Here is a 17041-nt window from a genome sequence, read left to right as displayed (position 1 = left end):
CCTAAAGATGAGATGCTTCCTTATAACACAGCATAATATTCTGCAGATACAGTGCAGTTAAAGGTAATCATGAACATATGCAAGTTAAAATAAAATGATTCTGAAGCCTGTTTTTATTAAAAAGCATTTACACTTAAACATTTGGGCTTTTTTTGTTTTAGATTGTAATTATTTTCCTGTAAGTTCAGTCAGTTTGAGCTAAACACCATTATTTTTACCCTGTATTATTCTGAATTGATAAAGTTCCCAAGTAAGAATCAATGGATCTAATCCAATATCAGCCAGTTTATTATACACACTTTCTGCACGTCCACACCGTAGGAATTTACCCTTGGTATCAATTCAGCAGCTACTGCTTCTGTGGAGAAACGTTTCCTTGTTCCTTTACCTCAAACTGCCTTGGTCTTGCACAAGGACGTTTTCGTTGCACACCAGGAAGTACTTTGCCGTCGATTCACAAAACATATTGTTACTCTTATCAATGCCTTATCTTAGTTGTACAAAATCCAATACAGGAGTAAGTCTTCCATTTAATACTGGATAAGGACATTCTGGCTTTGCCTTATGTTACTCATCAGTTCGGTATCAGTGAGAATGTCATGAGCCAGATGAAGGATTGGGGGAATAATAATTTAATTTAACTTCACTGTGTTAAAAATGTGTGAGCTTTACATTAGATTGGAGTGATTATGCACATCACATTTGCTTGTGGATTTGTTCCTTTTTAAATGGTTGTTATTGATAGAAAAATGTATTTTTTGTATTTCTTTAATAATTTTTGGTATTAAAACTCCAGAAGGTAATGTTTATGTTGGACATTGTGAATTACAGACTTATGGCAATTGTTAATTTTAAATCCAGGCGGCCTCAGTCCCACGTTATGGAGAGCAGGCGACAGCTCAGCTCCCACAGCTTCTGCGCCAGGTTGTCGTCTTTTCCAGCTGATGAGCAGCTAGCAGGAGCGCAGTCACTGTTAGCAACGACACAGATGAACAAGTTTCACAACTCAGTTCAAAATGCTTCATGTGAACATTCTCGTTCCTTCCCTTCCTTGCTTGTAATCGATACCTGTAGTATCCACCGCTCTCTTTCTCCAGGGACGGCTCCACTGCGCAATAAATTGTTGTCTGAGCTCCTTGTGTAGAGTTCTTGGTGAAGGGAGTTGCCAGTTTCCAGAGAAACTGCTGAGGGCCGTTAAGATGACGCCACAGATCAGTCTGGACCACTCCAGGATGGAGAGAGTAGGTCGTCACCCCTGTGTCTGAAAGAACAAAGAGAAAAAGCCTGACTAACAATAGAAAAATGAGGTTCCATCAAAATCAAGCACACCAGATGCTCTTTAATGTAATCCAATGGCAGGCAGACCTTCCAGTCGTTTAGCCAGCGAGCGGGTGAAAAGCACATTGGCTAACTTGCTCTGGCCGTAAGCTTTGCCCTTGTCGTAACCCTTCTCACTGTTGATATCCTCCAGATTGATGGAGCCGTAGGAGTGAGCCATGGACGACACTGTGACAATCCGGGCAGGCGCAGATTTCTTTATCAAGTCAATCAGTAAATAGGTCAGCAGGAAGTGTCCTGGAGCAAAAACAAGCGAATGGGACTTTTCAGTTCAGTGATCACATAAAGAACGAAAAAGAAAGTGTAGATATGGCCACTGAATTATCTATTGTACACATGAAGCGTTTGAACAAACAAAATGGTCTAATTTGTTCAAGTAGAAATGTGAAAAAGGTTAGAAGTTAAAGTTTAAAGTTAAAAGGTTAAATATAAAATATGCTGCTGCTCTATTTCAACCAATGATTAATAACCTTGTAACCTTTTAAATTAAAAAGCAAAATTCTTCCTTTTTCCTTCAGGTTCATTAAATATTACTGAAAAACAAGGATGTTTCCAGAATAAAATGCTGCTGTAAGCTGTAAGCTTTGCCGTCTAGTTTGCTACAGGGAAGTTCAGTGCAGACAAGGAAAAGAATGAAACCTACTTCTTGTAAACTGGATTGTAAACCTTCATAAACACTTCATCGGCAAGATGACAGGGTCAAACAATCAACAGTGGAGGAAGAAAAGGAAGCGATCTTTGTGCCAAAGCCATTCGCTGTATTAATAGAAAACATTCTGCTACATAACCAATCTGGTCCTAGTCTGCTGGGGAACATTACATGTGCAGTGACGTTTCTTTGGAAACAGTTATATTATTAGCAAACTTAGAAGCTTGGGAACTAAATAGATTCTTGTTTACCGAAGTGATTGACACCGATCTGCATCTCAAAGCCGTCTGCTGTTTTCCCATAAGGACACACCATCACACCGGCGTTGTTGATGAGGATGTTGAGCTTCGGCTCCACTGTGGAAAACGACAAAGAGGTAAAAGCCTTAAAGAGTCCACTCATGTGCACGCGTGGTTACAGAACGCAGCGGTTTACCTTTGTTGATGGCTTCCGCAAACTCTCGTATTGACTTGCTGTCGGCCAGGTCGAGTTTCATGCACAGGACATTTTCATTGCCTGAGGCTTCGATGATTTCTTTAACAGCAACCTGTGCTTTCTCCATGTCCCTGCATGCTATAATGACCCTTGCCCCTAAGAGGAGAAAACATAAATAATCAGCTTTTTAATTTTAGTCTTTAACCTCTAGTCACAAAGATCAACAAGGCCTTGTTTTGGATGTCAGAATAACAGAGTCTAATTATTATTGAAAAAATAAATAAAACTAACTTCATATAGGTAAGCAGCCAAAAGCTTAGACAGTGATGTGATGTTACATTGTTTAGCTTTATTATCTGATGCAAAAGCTGTATAAAAAATCTGTATGAACACTGTGATTATGTGTGTTCATGTAAAGACTATCACCGTTAGACAAATAATGAGGATGAAAGGTTCGAGATCGCCCCCTTGTGTCTAGGTCTATACATTGCAGTGTGATTACTTAGGCACACACACATATTGTCAATATTTACTAGAACTTTTAAAAAGAGATATTTGAGTCATGGTAAGTTAAATCTTTGTGTATCCCCATTATAAAACAGAACTGACTGCTCCTCACTGTCCTAGGAATATCTTTCAGTTGATTTGACAAAAAACAAAAACAAAACTAAACCAAAAGCTCTAAACTATGCACATGTACAGTACTTCCAATTACTCCACCAATATGCACTTTGATTCAGACGTATTTATGTAGTGACAGAACCTTTACACGTACCACAGTAGATTTGAAATAAAACGATAGGAGCAGGTGTAGGGATGATGAGTCATGGAGGCAAAAAGTTCCAGGTGTTTCAAACCTAGTTGTGTTAGGAGGTGTTATCGCCCTTGAGTCAGACTTGTTTTACACCCTAAAAAGGTTGTGACCAAGCGAAGCTACACCTGAGCACAAAGGACACGTCAGGACCTGACTATCTGCTCCGCTTTGGGTGATAGAAAAGCAAATTAGCTGCTCCCTCTCTGGAGTCGGATCCTACCTGCCTTCACGCATTCCTTCCCTCCAGCTCACATTATTCTCCCCACACCTCATCCCACGACCTCACTGCACCCGAGGAGTTGCCTTTGCACAGCCAGCCGCCTTTCATTGCCTGCTAATCTCCTCGCCAACCGGCCTTCTGCCAGATGATGTTGCTTAGCTCCAAGTAGGTTGTGATGTGATTAGGCCAAATCCAGCACAGTCATGCTGCAGATGCCCTGTTGTGACTAATTGCTGCATCCTTCAGGTTCGGTGCCTTCGCTTTGTTAAACAAGGCTCCTCTGTTTTTCACCTCAGATGCATCGACTGTAAATTGAGCCAACTGATAAGATTATCAGTTATTACAAGTAAATAGGTTGAAGGGAAGTGGAAAGGTCAAGTTTATGCATTCATACCTCATTTACTCCCCAAAGAATGAGACAATAAAAACTGTATTTGTGAAAGTGTCAGTAAACAAAGGGCTCAGGTTCATTTGGTTAAGTCAACATTTTCTTAGACAGCAACAACAGAGTGCTGAGATTCTTAATGGGTGAGGTAAGATTTAAGTCAACAGTGACATGGCAAACGCCAACCTCTCTTTGCCAGGTCGATGGCTGCCTCTTTGCCGATTCCAGTGTTGGCCCCGGTGATGACCACCGTTTTGTCTTCCAGTCTCGCAGCAGAGGACCAAGGAGCCCGGAAGAGGTTTCTGAAAAGTTGAGAAATCAAAGTTAGCCAACGACTGTGGCAACTAGAAAAATGGACTAAAATATAACAAACCAATCATCTCCTCCAACAGCATGGGATTTAACTACGGCAAAAAAAACGTCTATTAACAACTATTTATACCAAACGTATGTTTATAAGTTTGTATTTTCCACTTAAGCGAAATTAGACAATTTAATTTATGACCGTCATTAACACATGTTGATGGTAAATTCTCACCTTATTGACTGCATCCTACTTTATTACTCAGATGTGATAAAAAAGAGCAAAGTTGAAAAACAAAACAAATATCGGCGTCAAGAAGTAAAAACTTCAAGAAAAAACAAACCTCGCCAGAAACGGTGTTGAAATTTGGCAACACGGAAGTGTCAATAAATTTAGTTCACTAATTTACGATTGACCGATATGTCATCCAATTGGGTGCAAGTTTTGGTTTCGGAAACTAAGGTTTCTACACGCTGATTGGTTAAGATGTGTGCTTTAGGTTAGGCTTTATATGTGTACGTTCGGTTATTATTGCGGGCTGTGCCGGACGGGCGGGAAGTGCGTGTCCGCCTGTTAGAGTCGGTTCCAGAAAAGCTATTATTGAATCATGTGGAGCAACATAAATAATTAATAACACAAATCACCGACATACAAACAAAATAGAATTTAAATGTAAGAATATATAAAATATTTTTATATATCTGTGTAAGAAGGTTTAGGTCGTTATGACAACCTAATTGATGAACCACATCGAAAATTATAGATAAGATTTTTAGGTTTTTTATTTTATTTGCTGAGTTGCTGCTCGACTGCTCAAATTACTGTGGGAATCGATCCACTGTATTGTGGCATTTCGTCCAGCAGGTGGCAGCCAATCTCTACCTCTCACCGTCAATAAGCAGTGTTTCACTTTGGCACCGGCCTCGTGTTACTGTGTTATGTCTAAACACAGATTAACAGGGTGAAATGCGGCTTAAATCTCGTCCTTGGCTGAGCTCTCTGTCTGCCCGTAAATAATTAGCAGGGAACAGAAATGACAAAATCATTCATCACTTCCATACAAAGTTCACCAAACCAGCATAAGCAGTTCATTCATGCGTTCATTAGACGGTGGGAACACGCTGAGGACAGACAGCAGGAAACACTGGGCTGCTCATCAGCTGATTGTGTGCGAGCAAACATTTCCTTCCCTTATTGTGTGTGTGTGTGTGTGTGTGCGTGTGTGTGTGTGTGTGTGTGTGTGTGCGCGTGTGCTCACAACAAGCAAAACTAACTAAAGGTGTGTGTAACTGGATCCACTCTGATTAGAAAACGGCCAAAATGAGTCAAAGTTTAATTAAGTTGTGCGCACTCACACTGATTGCCTCCCTGACCCCCCACCTCCACCTCCACCTCCACCTCCACCTCCCCGTTTCACCCAGCGGCTTTACGTAAGCAACAAGTGATGCCAAGTTTTTGCGGGTTCATTCTTCATATACTATGACAACGACATGTGTATTTGTGGCCGTATTGCAGTGAAGACCCACGTAGTTCGAGATCATAACAAACACAAATGCCCCGTGAGAGCAGGCAGTACAATAATGCATGTACAGCAGTGCATGTAGTCCTGTCCATCAGCTCAATGTTTATTATCTTCATGAAATATGTTTGCTGTTTGTTGATGGGCTGCTATTTTGTCATTTAAAAAACATCCGACGTAACAGTTTATCTGAGCTATTACTGGACCCACATTAGCAGCTTCCCAGAGGCCCAAGACAATGGAGAAACAAGAGGATGCCCTGAATAAACAGTGAGAACAATCCATTAACTATAATGGGACTATTAACTTTGCTTTGGATGAAGAGCAGGAGGATGCTGGGTTTTTTATATACGTAGCAGCAAACTCAATGTGTTTACACACGTGTCTGCACATTCAATAACTTAACTAGAGCAACGTTCAGGCTCAAACATCTGAGCTGGTCGAACAAGCAGCTCCGATGTTTACACTATAACAAGATCTTTGCAAGGTCACATCCTCCACTACCTCCACACACACACACACACACACACACACACACACACACACACACACACACACACACACACACACACACACACACACACACACACACACAGGCGACCAGCAGTCTGGCTTCACGGGGAGCTCTTATCTACAGAACCACAAATTAGCTGAAGCTGTGGGACATGATAAACATCTGCGAGCGTTCTGATCTCCTGTAATCACCTTCGCTCGCTGTCCGGACAGACCCGCGTTTCGTTCTTCCACAGCCCCGTTCTGTTTGGTCTGCTCCTTTTGTCTGGAGCTCCTGTATACGGGTTCTCACCCTCTCCGCCGCCCTCACCTCGCTGAGTGCTTACATAACGCATAAGTGGTGCCATTCATTTGCTCGGGCTGCTTCGATCGCTGACGTTTTAAGGCCTGCACCATTTCCCTCAGATAATGATCTATACCTTCATAATTACGGGCTTTTATTGCAGTGACTGACCTTCTCTGTGCTGCTACTGTGGCCGACCCGCCACCACCTCTATCTTTATTATAGGAATCAAGCCTTTTTTTTTACTGTGTTGTGTTGATAAATGCTTCCTTCAGTGCAGAGTGTTTGGAGAATGGAGCATTGTGTCAGGTACAGTACACATGTGCACATGTGGGCGGGTTTGGTAACTATGCAGGTTGAACACAACACAAAGTTCACCTTGACTGATGTTGACTCAGTCTTCAAACAGCTTCTATTTTAATCCTCAAACCTTTGGCTCGTTGGTGATTTACTTGTTTTGAGTGTAATATGTCTAAGACGCCTCCCAAACGCTGCCTGCTGCAGAACCAAAGCTATTTACGCAGTCTGCTGCTCCTCCAATGGAATAATGCTCAAGAGACACTTGAAGCACTTATTTTTATACAACTACCTCATGACTTTCCTGATTATGCAGTATTATGCAAATAGGGTTTGATCTAGTCACAAATGGTGCAGTGAGATTGTTGCCTCCTGCTCCAAGAAGAAGATTATTGCACAAGTCTGAGGCTGGAAATGAGATATTCACTTTGGGAGTCTGAATATGAGAATGTAATAAAATAAAATAAAATACAAATCCACATTTATGATGCTAATTACTTGTGTAATAAGCGATGTCACTCTATATTAATGAAACCCTGCTGATTTGATGTGTGTGAGTGTGTTTGTGGCGTATTGTGGTCGGCAGAAAAAGCAACACAACACCACCGTGGAGCACTCACAGACCATCCTTCTGTCTACACCGCACGAGAAGCCTCACCAACAGGAAGCTGCTATCTGCAGATGTTACCGCCACTTATGTTTCTGCCACATTTCGTCCACGTGCATCATCTCCGTCAAAACCCCCTCAGAAAATTGAGTCGGAGGAGTGTGTGAAAAGCCATTAGTGTGTTCTGCTGCCTGTCACAGGGATCATTCAGGACAGATGCAAGGTGGCGTGGTGGTGGATTTGGGTTATGTCGCCCTTTGAAGGTGACAGCCATTATGCTCCTGCTATGAGCCCCAGGAAGCAGACGAGCAGGGCTATTTATAGAGACGTCTCCAGGAGCTAATACTGTAGTTCAGAGCTGGATGAGTGAAGTCCTCTGGGAGTCGGCGCGGCCCGTTTTCGCGGCCGCTTTATGCGATCCACAGCAGCACGGGCCTGTGTTGTATTCCATTGTGAGAGCCTTACAGCTTGTTATTCACGATAGGTTGTTGAGTGGATTGGATCGATGGGATGTGCTGCCACCGGGGGCGAAGCAGCACAGTCGGGATGTGGTGGTGACCCTCATCAGTGAAGACACGTGAAATCAGCTTTTTCAATGTTCTGCATGAGGTCAACAATGAGCATGTCAGGCTTCGTTTAGCAGAGCTACGTTCTAACCCCTCCATGACCTTCCCACAGTGGGAAAACAGGTTTCTTGTTCCCTTTCATAAGTAATAAGCCTGTGCTATCTTTACATGCCCTCGCCTCGTGACACATTTACGCTTCTCAGCCAAATCCGACGGTGGGATTCATCCGTGAGAGCCTACACTGCTGCGTTGGCATCGGTTCGTCAGCGTTCGCCCCCGTTACCCGCTCGCCCGGTCTCACCCGCCCCCCGTCGCCCGCAGGCCTGCCGCGTTACGCTCCCGGACGCCGCGGAGCGCTAACAGCCATCCATCACCCACCGGCCCTGGGCCCAGCAGCTGGTGCCTACCTCAGCAGCCACAGTAAAATTATCAGGCTATCATTTGATCCCCGTGATGCACCGATGACCTTGCCAGGAGTTCGCTCACTGTCTGGCCAGAGTGGGCTTCAGGCCTGAGACACAGTGAGCACCATCCACAAATTTGATACACAGATCACGGTGCCTTTACAAATAGAAACAGCCAAACTGAGCCAACTGAAATCTAATATTAATGCATTGTTTTGTGCTGCTTTGTGCTGGATAGAGGAATCACAAACAGAGTCCAACCACTCTATTATTATTCAAAATCAGAAACTCCATAAAGCAAATACATCTTTTCCCCAAGATGAATGTTCAGAGCTCAGGGTTTGCATCAGTAGATGTGTGTAACTACTTTATCTGTGTAGATGTAGGACTGGCTGATTTACTATGCATGGAGCCCCCATGGCTGTTCCCATACAACCTGCTGCTGTGCAGTAATTTACGTTGGATTTATGCAGCAGCCGCTCATCAGCAGAAGGTGAAACACCCGGATTGGCAGCTGTGCGTTCGAATAGCTGCTATTTCATTTTCACATCTGCCGCACAATCCAGGATTTTATGAGCGCGTCCGGCTGCGAGTGCTCCAGACGCGGACGGTCGTCAGGTGGGACGTCTGCCCATTGAGACGATGAGGATTCACTGTGCTTCTATTCGTGGCTTATAACACGGCATTTAAATGCTGAGCCACATTTAAATAAACAAATAGCTATCTGTTGATTTGGGTGCCTTTGCATGGCCTGGAGGTGCCGAGGTGAACGCAGGGTTCATCCTCGCTCGCCTACATTCACGTAATAAACATATCTTGGTTCCTGCTCATGACAGGGTCCTGCTCTCTCCCATCTGTCAAACCTGTATCATGGGAACCTTTGTTAAGACGAGATTTACCAATACAGTCAATAACCATTTACTGCTCTTTATTGTGTCCACTTAGCCTTTTCTGTCAGCTTAATGTTCCCCCTGGCGAGGGGGTGAGGACCGACACGGAGTGAGTGTAAATATTTAATTTATATTCATTATCCGAGCAGAAACGTCCCATCAATGCCAATCTATTACACTGTAACTGCAGAGTGTGTCAATGGAGACGCAAGTCCTTTGAGTTTGCTCAGTCTCAGAGGACAGAATGTGTCTCCTGTCGCATTTTGTACTTTGATGTGTTTTTTGTTTACACTTTCCTTTAAAAAGCCGGTTTGTTGTTAATAATAAATATTTAATCTCATCTCTGACATGTGAGAGTCTTGACACGGACACCCATCACACAGTAGCGGGTTTAGGGTTTCTTTCATTGTGTTCCCAGCCCTCTGACCTAAAAATAACAATACAGGAAGCGCCACGTGGGTCCAGCACCTTCAGGTGAGTGACGTCAATCGGCGTATTAATTCAGTTGCTTGTTCTCAACTCGCTGTGATGTGTTAAAAAAGGAAGACTCCGCCTGGAGCGGATGAGCTGAAATGTCCTGATGCTAATTTTGTTCCACCACTTCACTGGATTGTGTCCACAATAAAACAGGACTAGTTGTGAGATGGGAGCATCTCGTTTGTTTGATGACGCTCAGCATTATAGACACTGTGTACTACTTTCTACTTTGCACTAGTGATGTAAATTGAGTAAGAATGCAACCAAACATACAAAACATGCATGCAAAGCATATTTGAACTAGAGGCAGAGGCTGTGATGGATGAATACTATGCTCAAACCTCTGGAGGAGGGTGTAATGATAGAGCAGCTCCGTCTTACAACCCAGAGAAAAGACTCTGACCCTTTTGTGTCCTTTTTCTTTTCCCAAAAGGCCTCTGGGACAGACTGAGTCCAAAAATACACAAACCGAGCCTGGATGAGTCATTAGGAGCAACCCCTTTATGTAATGTGGCTGGGTTACATTACAAATGATGATGAAGTGCAAATCTGAGACATGCAATTACTTAATTCGCTGGGAATCCCATTAATAGGACAGAATCTAATATCATGTTTGCAGAGAAATATGGTCGTGACATTTCAGGAGAGGAAAAACAATAAAAAGGAGCTTTTCTGTGTTTTACCTGAGGGAGACATGTGTTGAAGTCCAACCGGCGGCTGCAGGTCGTTCACCCGTACGTGAGACCCCACAGTGGGTTAAATCAATCTCCAATATCCTCCGCCAGAACGCAGATTTGATTTCCTTGCAGGGATTTGATTATGTAAGATCTCATATAATCTCAGTTTGTATTTAAACTAGATTCCGGCCCTGATAACATGGATTAATAAAAAGCGCCCACCGACTGAACACAGCCTCAAAACAGCGACCTCGTAGCAAAACAATCTTCCTTTTCATTTTCTGGCTTTCAGTTCACTTTGTGAAGTTCGTGCGTCACACAAGTGCTACTGAAAACAGCTTTGTTCCTGGTTCTTTGCAGCGTATACACAACGTGCTGTTGTGGAAGTCAAATCTCTGCATCTCTTGCACAAGAGGTGAATAAAAAGGACTCCGACTGCATTGTAATAGATCAGGTTCTACTCCCTTGCACATCTTTAGCGCTGTCAAAGGGAGATGAGGTCGCTTGTGAAAGCAGAGCGAGGCCTATTTATTATTCACGGGACACGTTCACAGTAAACGAGAGTGACAGGAAACTGGACCGAGTCAGAGAGCCAGACGGGGCTCATCTGCATCTCAATGCATCTCAGCGAGACGGCGACGAGCGGGGTTTGGGCTCGGCTCCTCCGTCTCCAGCCCGTCCTGGCCCGGTTCATATCCTAGTCGTTCGCTGGGCCCTGAGACAATGTCAGTAGATGCTCAACCAGAGCCATCATCAGGGAGACGAACGCTTCATCACCAGAGGAAACGCTGAGGGCTCCTCACTGTACAAACACTCACACAGGGGTTTCCTCGTTCCGGACAGGTTGTGTGCAAACGCACCAGAATCAATACAAGTATTGAGTGTATTGGACAACGTCTGTAAACACAGTTCAAATCCAAACACTGGCTGTTGAATGACAAAGTGTTCTGGTCACCAGAGCTGAAGGCTCTGATTGATTCCACCAGTAAACGTGAGTAATGACACGCGTTACAGTCAGCTTTGAAGGTCTTTGTGCGACACAGTGATCGTTTGCCGTCCATCGAAGACCAGAGCTGCCGTTAATCAGGCCTGTTGCAGCCGCACCTCCTCAGAACCGTGGACGTGGGTGAGCGGACCTCGACTCCACGCCTCCGTCAGGGTGGCGTCACGTTGGAACCGATGAACCTTTATGCTGATGTTTGCTACACGACTCTGTAAACAACTGCGTTTGTTTATCCAAATGTCCTTCTTTAAAAGTTTGCTTATGCAAATGAAAGAAATGTAATGTCTTTTTAGAGCAGCCATATTCTTTTATACCAATATATTTCTGTTCCCTCTGTACACAAGGGTGAACACGTAAATATGCCTATGATGAAAGTTGGATCTTACTGTACAGAATCCTAATGGTGATTCTTTGGAGGCTTTTTATTATCAGGCTACAGATTTGATGGAGACTTTTATGGTGCCATTATGTGAATCGTTATGACTTTTGCTTTAGTGCAAGATTTGTTGGACTGTAAGAAAATGTGATTCAGACATTTGTGATCCTCTCAGGAACCTGTAAGTGGTCCTTTATTGGCATCAGTAGCTCAACACTGAAGCTCCTCTGTGTAGGTTGACACGTGAGTTCTTCTCTACATTGATGCACGGGTGGTTAGTGAAGCAAACTAGGCGGAGGAAGGTCGCTGGTTTAATCCCCAGAGGGATTAGAAAGGGGAGCACGAATGGAAATGATCTCCACCACTGCCTTGAGAGAGCCTCTTAACCTCAGCTGCTGCAGTGGAGCTGCTCAGCAACCAGAGATCAGACTGTGGCTCCACTGGGCGGCTTCCAGACATGAACGTGTGCTGAATCCCAGTGAACCGCCCTCAGATAAAACCACTCACAAGAGAACACCACGGAGAAGCATTCATGCAGGGAACAAACAGTTGCCTCATCCAGTATTTCTTTTACAATAAATGAATTTTCATTGTTCATGTCACAGCCTTTGTTCCTGTCTCACACCCAGCGGCTGATCCACGAGGGGCAGGTGGTGGTGAGAAGCCACCAAAAACGCGCTGAAGCCATTACAGCAGCTGTCAACCTGCAGGAACAGGGCTCGGCGCCGCTCGTCCATGTCACACGGCGCCGTCACACACAACGCTTGTCACTGCGGGCGCTCGCCGCGCTCTCAGCCGCTCACGCACTGCGAGGAACTGACCTTGTTTCGCCGCCTCCTAGTTATAGGACACACAACAGCCTTGAGTAGAGACTTGGCACACGCACGGCGCGCTGAATGCCCCACACACGTTATTTCTGGCTCCCGGCAGACCAGCCCCGCTTCGTTTACAGGCAAGGAGGCATTCTTAGTGCAGCGAGGCGCCGAACAACAGAGGCTCTGTGCTCCAGGAAGTTTGCTTGCGAGACCAGAGTCTTCATTCACAGCCAGTTCTTCTGTTTCATCCCGAAGCTTTGCGCAGATGGAGTTGGAAATAATAAAAGAATTCTGGAATGCTTTGAACGAAAGGCCTTTTAATCTGAGACTAAACCTGCTGTTTTGCTGGACTCGAGCTAATGTATGTGTGTGTTAACTATAAAATATGGAGCTTCGATAAACTCCACAGCCCCGAAGCGCCCCGCAGTTAGACGGACTGTAGGTTGGGCAGATATTGGGGTGGTAGACGGTTCGACTGTAGACGCGGGCGAATGCAGACGGCGTGGGAGGACCTGCTGTTCCTCTGTTTGTCTGAATCACAGAGGACCCAACCAGGTTCCAACCACGCTTGGCTCTGCGTGTCATGGAACCAGGGTGCAGGTGTGTCTCCAGCTCCAGTTATATAACGTTACATAATGAAACGTTTGGTGACAGCTGTCAAATTCCTGAAAAGTACACTTCAGAATGCCAACGACAAAAACAATGCTTTATTTCAGTTAGTCACTGAACTGTACTTTCGTGATTTCAAACACACCTTTACGGAGCAATCAGTCTGGTATTGGGGGTGTGAAGCAAACCTAAAGGGCATACGATAAAGATGACAATCAAAGTAAAGTACCAATTAACTCCTCAGTGTAATTTTGGCAAACAAACCCTCTCTGACTCTGATATAACAGGGAGCGCCATCAATAATGGATAAATAAATCCATACCGTCGCTGCCCACCCCCCCCCTCAGCCGCCATATTCTATTTTTAGCATTCCTCCTTCTGTCTCTTTATGATGTTTGAGTTCTCACGCTGCAGTTCTCCCTTTCACTGCCGCGTTCCGAGCCTTTTACTGCAGCCATGACCTGAATTCTGACACAGATCGATAACCCTGCACCCAATCTTATCTCGGGACTGTACCTGCTAATGGCCCCTGCGCGTTGCCGTCAGAGCCCAGCAGCAGCGCTGGGCAATAAAGAGAGGACGTCGCCACTGACTGCTGCCTCTGCTGAACCTGCAGCTGTTAATCGTCTCACACAGTCCAGAGATGTGTGACAACAGTTCAGCAGACGCTCCTTCGCTAATTGAAAGCTCCTCAAATCATTTCCGGCTTCGTCTGAGGTGTCAGCGTGTCTCTAGGCACAAACTGAGCCCCGTGCGTCCCCCCCGGAGCCAGCGTGTCCCGAATTTAAAGTGCAGATCGATAGAGGAGCTGCTACAGAGATTAAAGCTCCACTCGTGCTGCCACAGTAACGTCTGATTTCCTTTTCACACTGACTCAAGCGCCACAGCTTCAGGTCATTTATCAGATTCCCCAGAGTTCCCTCTGCCGCCACGAGGACGTGCCGTCACAGAGCAGCTCCATTTCACGGAGGGTTACTGTATTTCACTCTGCATGTTTCACACGCTCATTAACGCTTGAGTCTGACGCGAGGTCGGAGGTCGCACGGACCCGTGAACTGCGTGACCCGCAGAGTCAGGTCTGCAGAGGTGAGAGCTGGAATCCCATTAAACCTGACTGCAGCACCTGTGTTTGCAGCGAGGCCTGGGATTAATGCGGCTGAGTGCTATATTCAGATAATGAGATCTACGCGCTAAGGTTCTTAGGACTGACCTTGACACACAATGGAGAGGGAGATCGGCTCAGCGAGCTTTCCACAATGCTTGTTATTGTTTAATAAAGAAGCGAAGGAGCTGAGTTTCCTGGATCGCGTTACTGCAATGGACGTCGCCACAGGTGAGAACCATTATGGAACGATCACAATAAACCAGACTGAGCCACCGATAAACGCTGACCTTTGTTAATTGATAATCTGCTGTGGTTTGGGCACAAAGGAGATGGATGCTGTAACTCCTGTTAACCTGAAAACACTGCTGTTGTGACCCAAAACATGAAGCAAGCACTGATCTTGTTGGGCATCAACAGTGGGTGTAGCTACTGTACATATGCTGTACATTGGTCCAGAAGCCAGACGCTGGTTATTGTGGCGTGGGGCCGCATTCACACACATTCCAGGCTGCAGGTGCATGAAGACACACAGCGGGTTGCGTTGTTGTGTATGTGTGTGTGTGTGTGTGTGGTGCAACAGTGAAATATGAGCCAGGAAGTCCTACTTTTCCAAGGATTGGTTGTGTGTTTACCCTGCGATGGATGCCAGAGACACAGCTGAGACGCAGGAAGCGCTCACGCTGGACACTTTCAAGGAAACGGCAGCGGTGCGGGTTTTGCCCAACGGACCGACCCGTCAGGAATGCCGCCTTGCTCGTACGCGACCGGCCGACGCAGCCTCGTCACCGTCGCCGCCGCTGCGTAAACACTTCTTCATTCCAACAAAGTAATGGATCACTGGCGTGTGTTTACTTTACCGCGACCGAAACTGAGCCTGCCTTCAGTCTGGGGAGGCCTGACGACAGCTCCCTGCGGAGGAAGTGCGATGCCCATCAGGCTGATTTTACTGTGTGTTTGCTTTGCCAACACTGTGTCGTGGTCCGTTTTGGCTTTTCAAGCAGGGCAGATAAGGCGGCTTCATGCAAAATGGACCTGCTCGGCCCAAGTGGACCTCAGATGCTGAACTTGTAACAACCAGGCTCCATATTTTAGTGCACATATGGGCCTTTGTTGCTAATGAGATCCCTCAACACCCGTGTGTTTGTGGCTCAAAACCCAGAAAAATGAGCTTTCACACTCTTTCAGTCTGAAGAATAATAATAATAATACGAATCAACACGCAGCCGTCCTGAGCTTTGTGTTACCTCTGGGTATTCACACGATAATTAACTGCAATCATCATTATCTACAAATAGATGAACGAGCCATCGAAGCAGCAGAGAGAAAGGCAGCTTTCTTCTTTGGCATCATTTGGGATGATCTCGTTTTCTAGCATCGCTTTGTGCCCAAATGAGTTTTTCATGGCACATAAGCAGATTAGTAACCTGCAGTCTGGCTCAGGGAGATCATCAAATATTCAAGCTTTACGATTACTACCTTTCGTGTTAGTGTTTTGCATTTGCCCAAATCTGCTTCACGGCTGCTCCTCGTCCCCACCCGCCTCCTCCTGTCTTACGCTGCATCGTCAGAACGCTGTGAGAGCCCGGAAAAGCAACTCCCCAGCCCGACGGGACACGCGACAGCCTTCCCGCCGAGTCGGAGCCGACGCTGGCGCTCCCTCGTGTCGCACGGTTTGTCAGAACGGCGACGGCGCCGTCGTTCCGCGTCGTCGAGGCTGCAGGCGCTGCGGCGTGCACTCCAGTCTGACCTCGTATCGCAGGTCAAAGGAAAAGTCAAATCGAACCATAGACGTTCAGTAGAGCTGTGATTTATTTGAGGACGAGTAGTAGCATGTAACACATTTTAATCAGATCACGTTTTCAGGAACTAATCGTTCGCAAACAGAAAGCGACAGACCACATCTCACCCCAACTTCTCTTTCCTTCAGCGTCGATGGTCTGTCTCTCACCAATAACCTCTCGTTGACACACAGCTGATTTACACCCGACTGTCACATATCGAAACGGTAAAGTTTCCCAGGACCCAGCAGACGCTGGATGTGAGGCTGTCCGGGCGCCACCGGCCCCTAATCACCTGATGCTCAGCGTGGGAGGACTTGCACAACCTGCTGTCTCTCTGTTGGTACCTCTGCTGCGTTGTGTTTGCTCCTCACACTCAGGTTCCCAGGTTCCACCCAAGCGCGCTTCACTCTGGGTTTCGTGGAACCGCCGTACGAGGAACCGCTGCAGGTGTGTCTCCAGCTTGAGTCATGCAGCGAGAGCTTTGATGACAGCTGTCAAACTCCTGAATGCACGGTTCAGTCACGCAACAGTAGCTCCGTGAACCCAAACACACCTTCACAGAATGACTTTACTTTGGTGCTGATGTTTGTCCTGTCTGTCTGTCTCCTATAACCTTGTGTTGCCTCAGTTGAATTAATTAAATTTGTATTTCTGGGGTCTAGTCAGTGTTTTGTGTTCAGCACAGAAGCTTCATGAGAAAAAAATTCCCAACTTCCTCAGAGCTTTGACGTTGACTCGATGAGCCAGAGTTTGAGTGACAGCTCTTGATGTGTGATGCAGCAGATAAACTGGTATTGGCAGATGGTAAACGTGGCACCATCCATTGTCATGCAGTACCTGCTTGTTTCTCTGAAGCAGCCGTTCGCTCAGGGCATGTGTGGTTTAGTCTAGAGGATTCAAAGCATGTGGGCAGGGACAGGGTTAGAACAACAAAACAGGAATAAAGGATTCTGCCACCAGAGCCACACGTTTTC

General features: G+C 45.8%; 1 protein-coding gene across 2 annotated transcripts; it reads right to left on the bottom strand.

Annotated features, from left to right (window-relative positions):
* Window positions 1-95: 95 nt before the first annotated feature.
* On the bottom strand, window positions 96-10591 carry rdh12l (retinol dehydrogenase 12, like). 2 transcript variants are annotated; one of them, XM_055508474.1, is made up of 7 exons: window positions 10385-10591; window positions 4028-4143; window positions 2423-2578; window positions 2239-2343; window positions 1366-1575; window positions 1069-1261; window positions 96-970 (listed from the first exon to the last, which is right to left on the bottom strand). In XM_055508474.1, the coding sequence occupies exons 3-7, from the start codon at window positions 2547-2549 to the stop codon at window positions 868-870; spliced, it is 738 nt and encodes a 245-aa protein (XP_055364449.1). In that variant the 5' UTR covers window positions 2550-2578; window positions 4028-4143; window positions 10385-10591; the 3' UTR covers window positions 96-867. The 2 variants fall into 2 exon arrangements, with proteins under 2 accessions (XP_055364449.1, XP_029003226.1); XM_029147393.3 differs by lacking the exon at window positions 10385-10591 and adding an exon at window positions 4380-4540.
* Between the last annotated feature and the right edge of the window lie 6450 nt (window positions 10592-17041).

Source organism: Betta splendens, chromosome 4 (genome assembly GCF_900634795.4).
Source record: "Betta splendens chromosome 4, fBetSpl5.4, whole genome shotgun sequence".
Lineage (NCBI taxonomy): Eukaryota > Metazoa > Chordata > Actinopteri > Anabantiformes > Osphronemidae > Betta > Betta splendens.
The sequence above is the reverse complement of the archived record's forward strand: the minus strand, read 5'-3'. Positions and strand labels throughout refer to the sequence as shown.

What these genes read in the sequence shown, in the direction of transcription:
- rdh12l (XM_029147393.3), bottom strand. An exon ending in CATCGACCTGGCAAAGAGAG is followed by an intron (nt 2,579 to 4,027) that starts GTTGGCGTTTGC and finishes TTCTCCTCTTAG; the next exon opens with GGGCAAGGGTCATTATAGCA. An exon ending in GATCGGTGTCAATCACTTCG is followed by an intron (nt 1,576 to 2,238) that starts GTAAACAAGAAT and finishes TTTTTGCTCCAG; the next exon opens with GACACTTCCTGCTGACCTAT.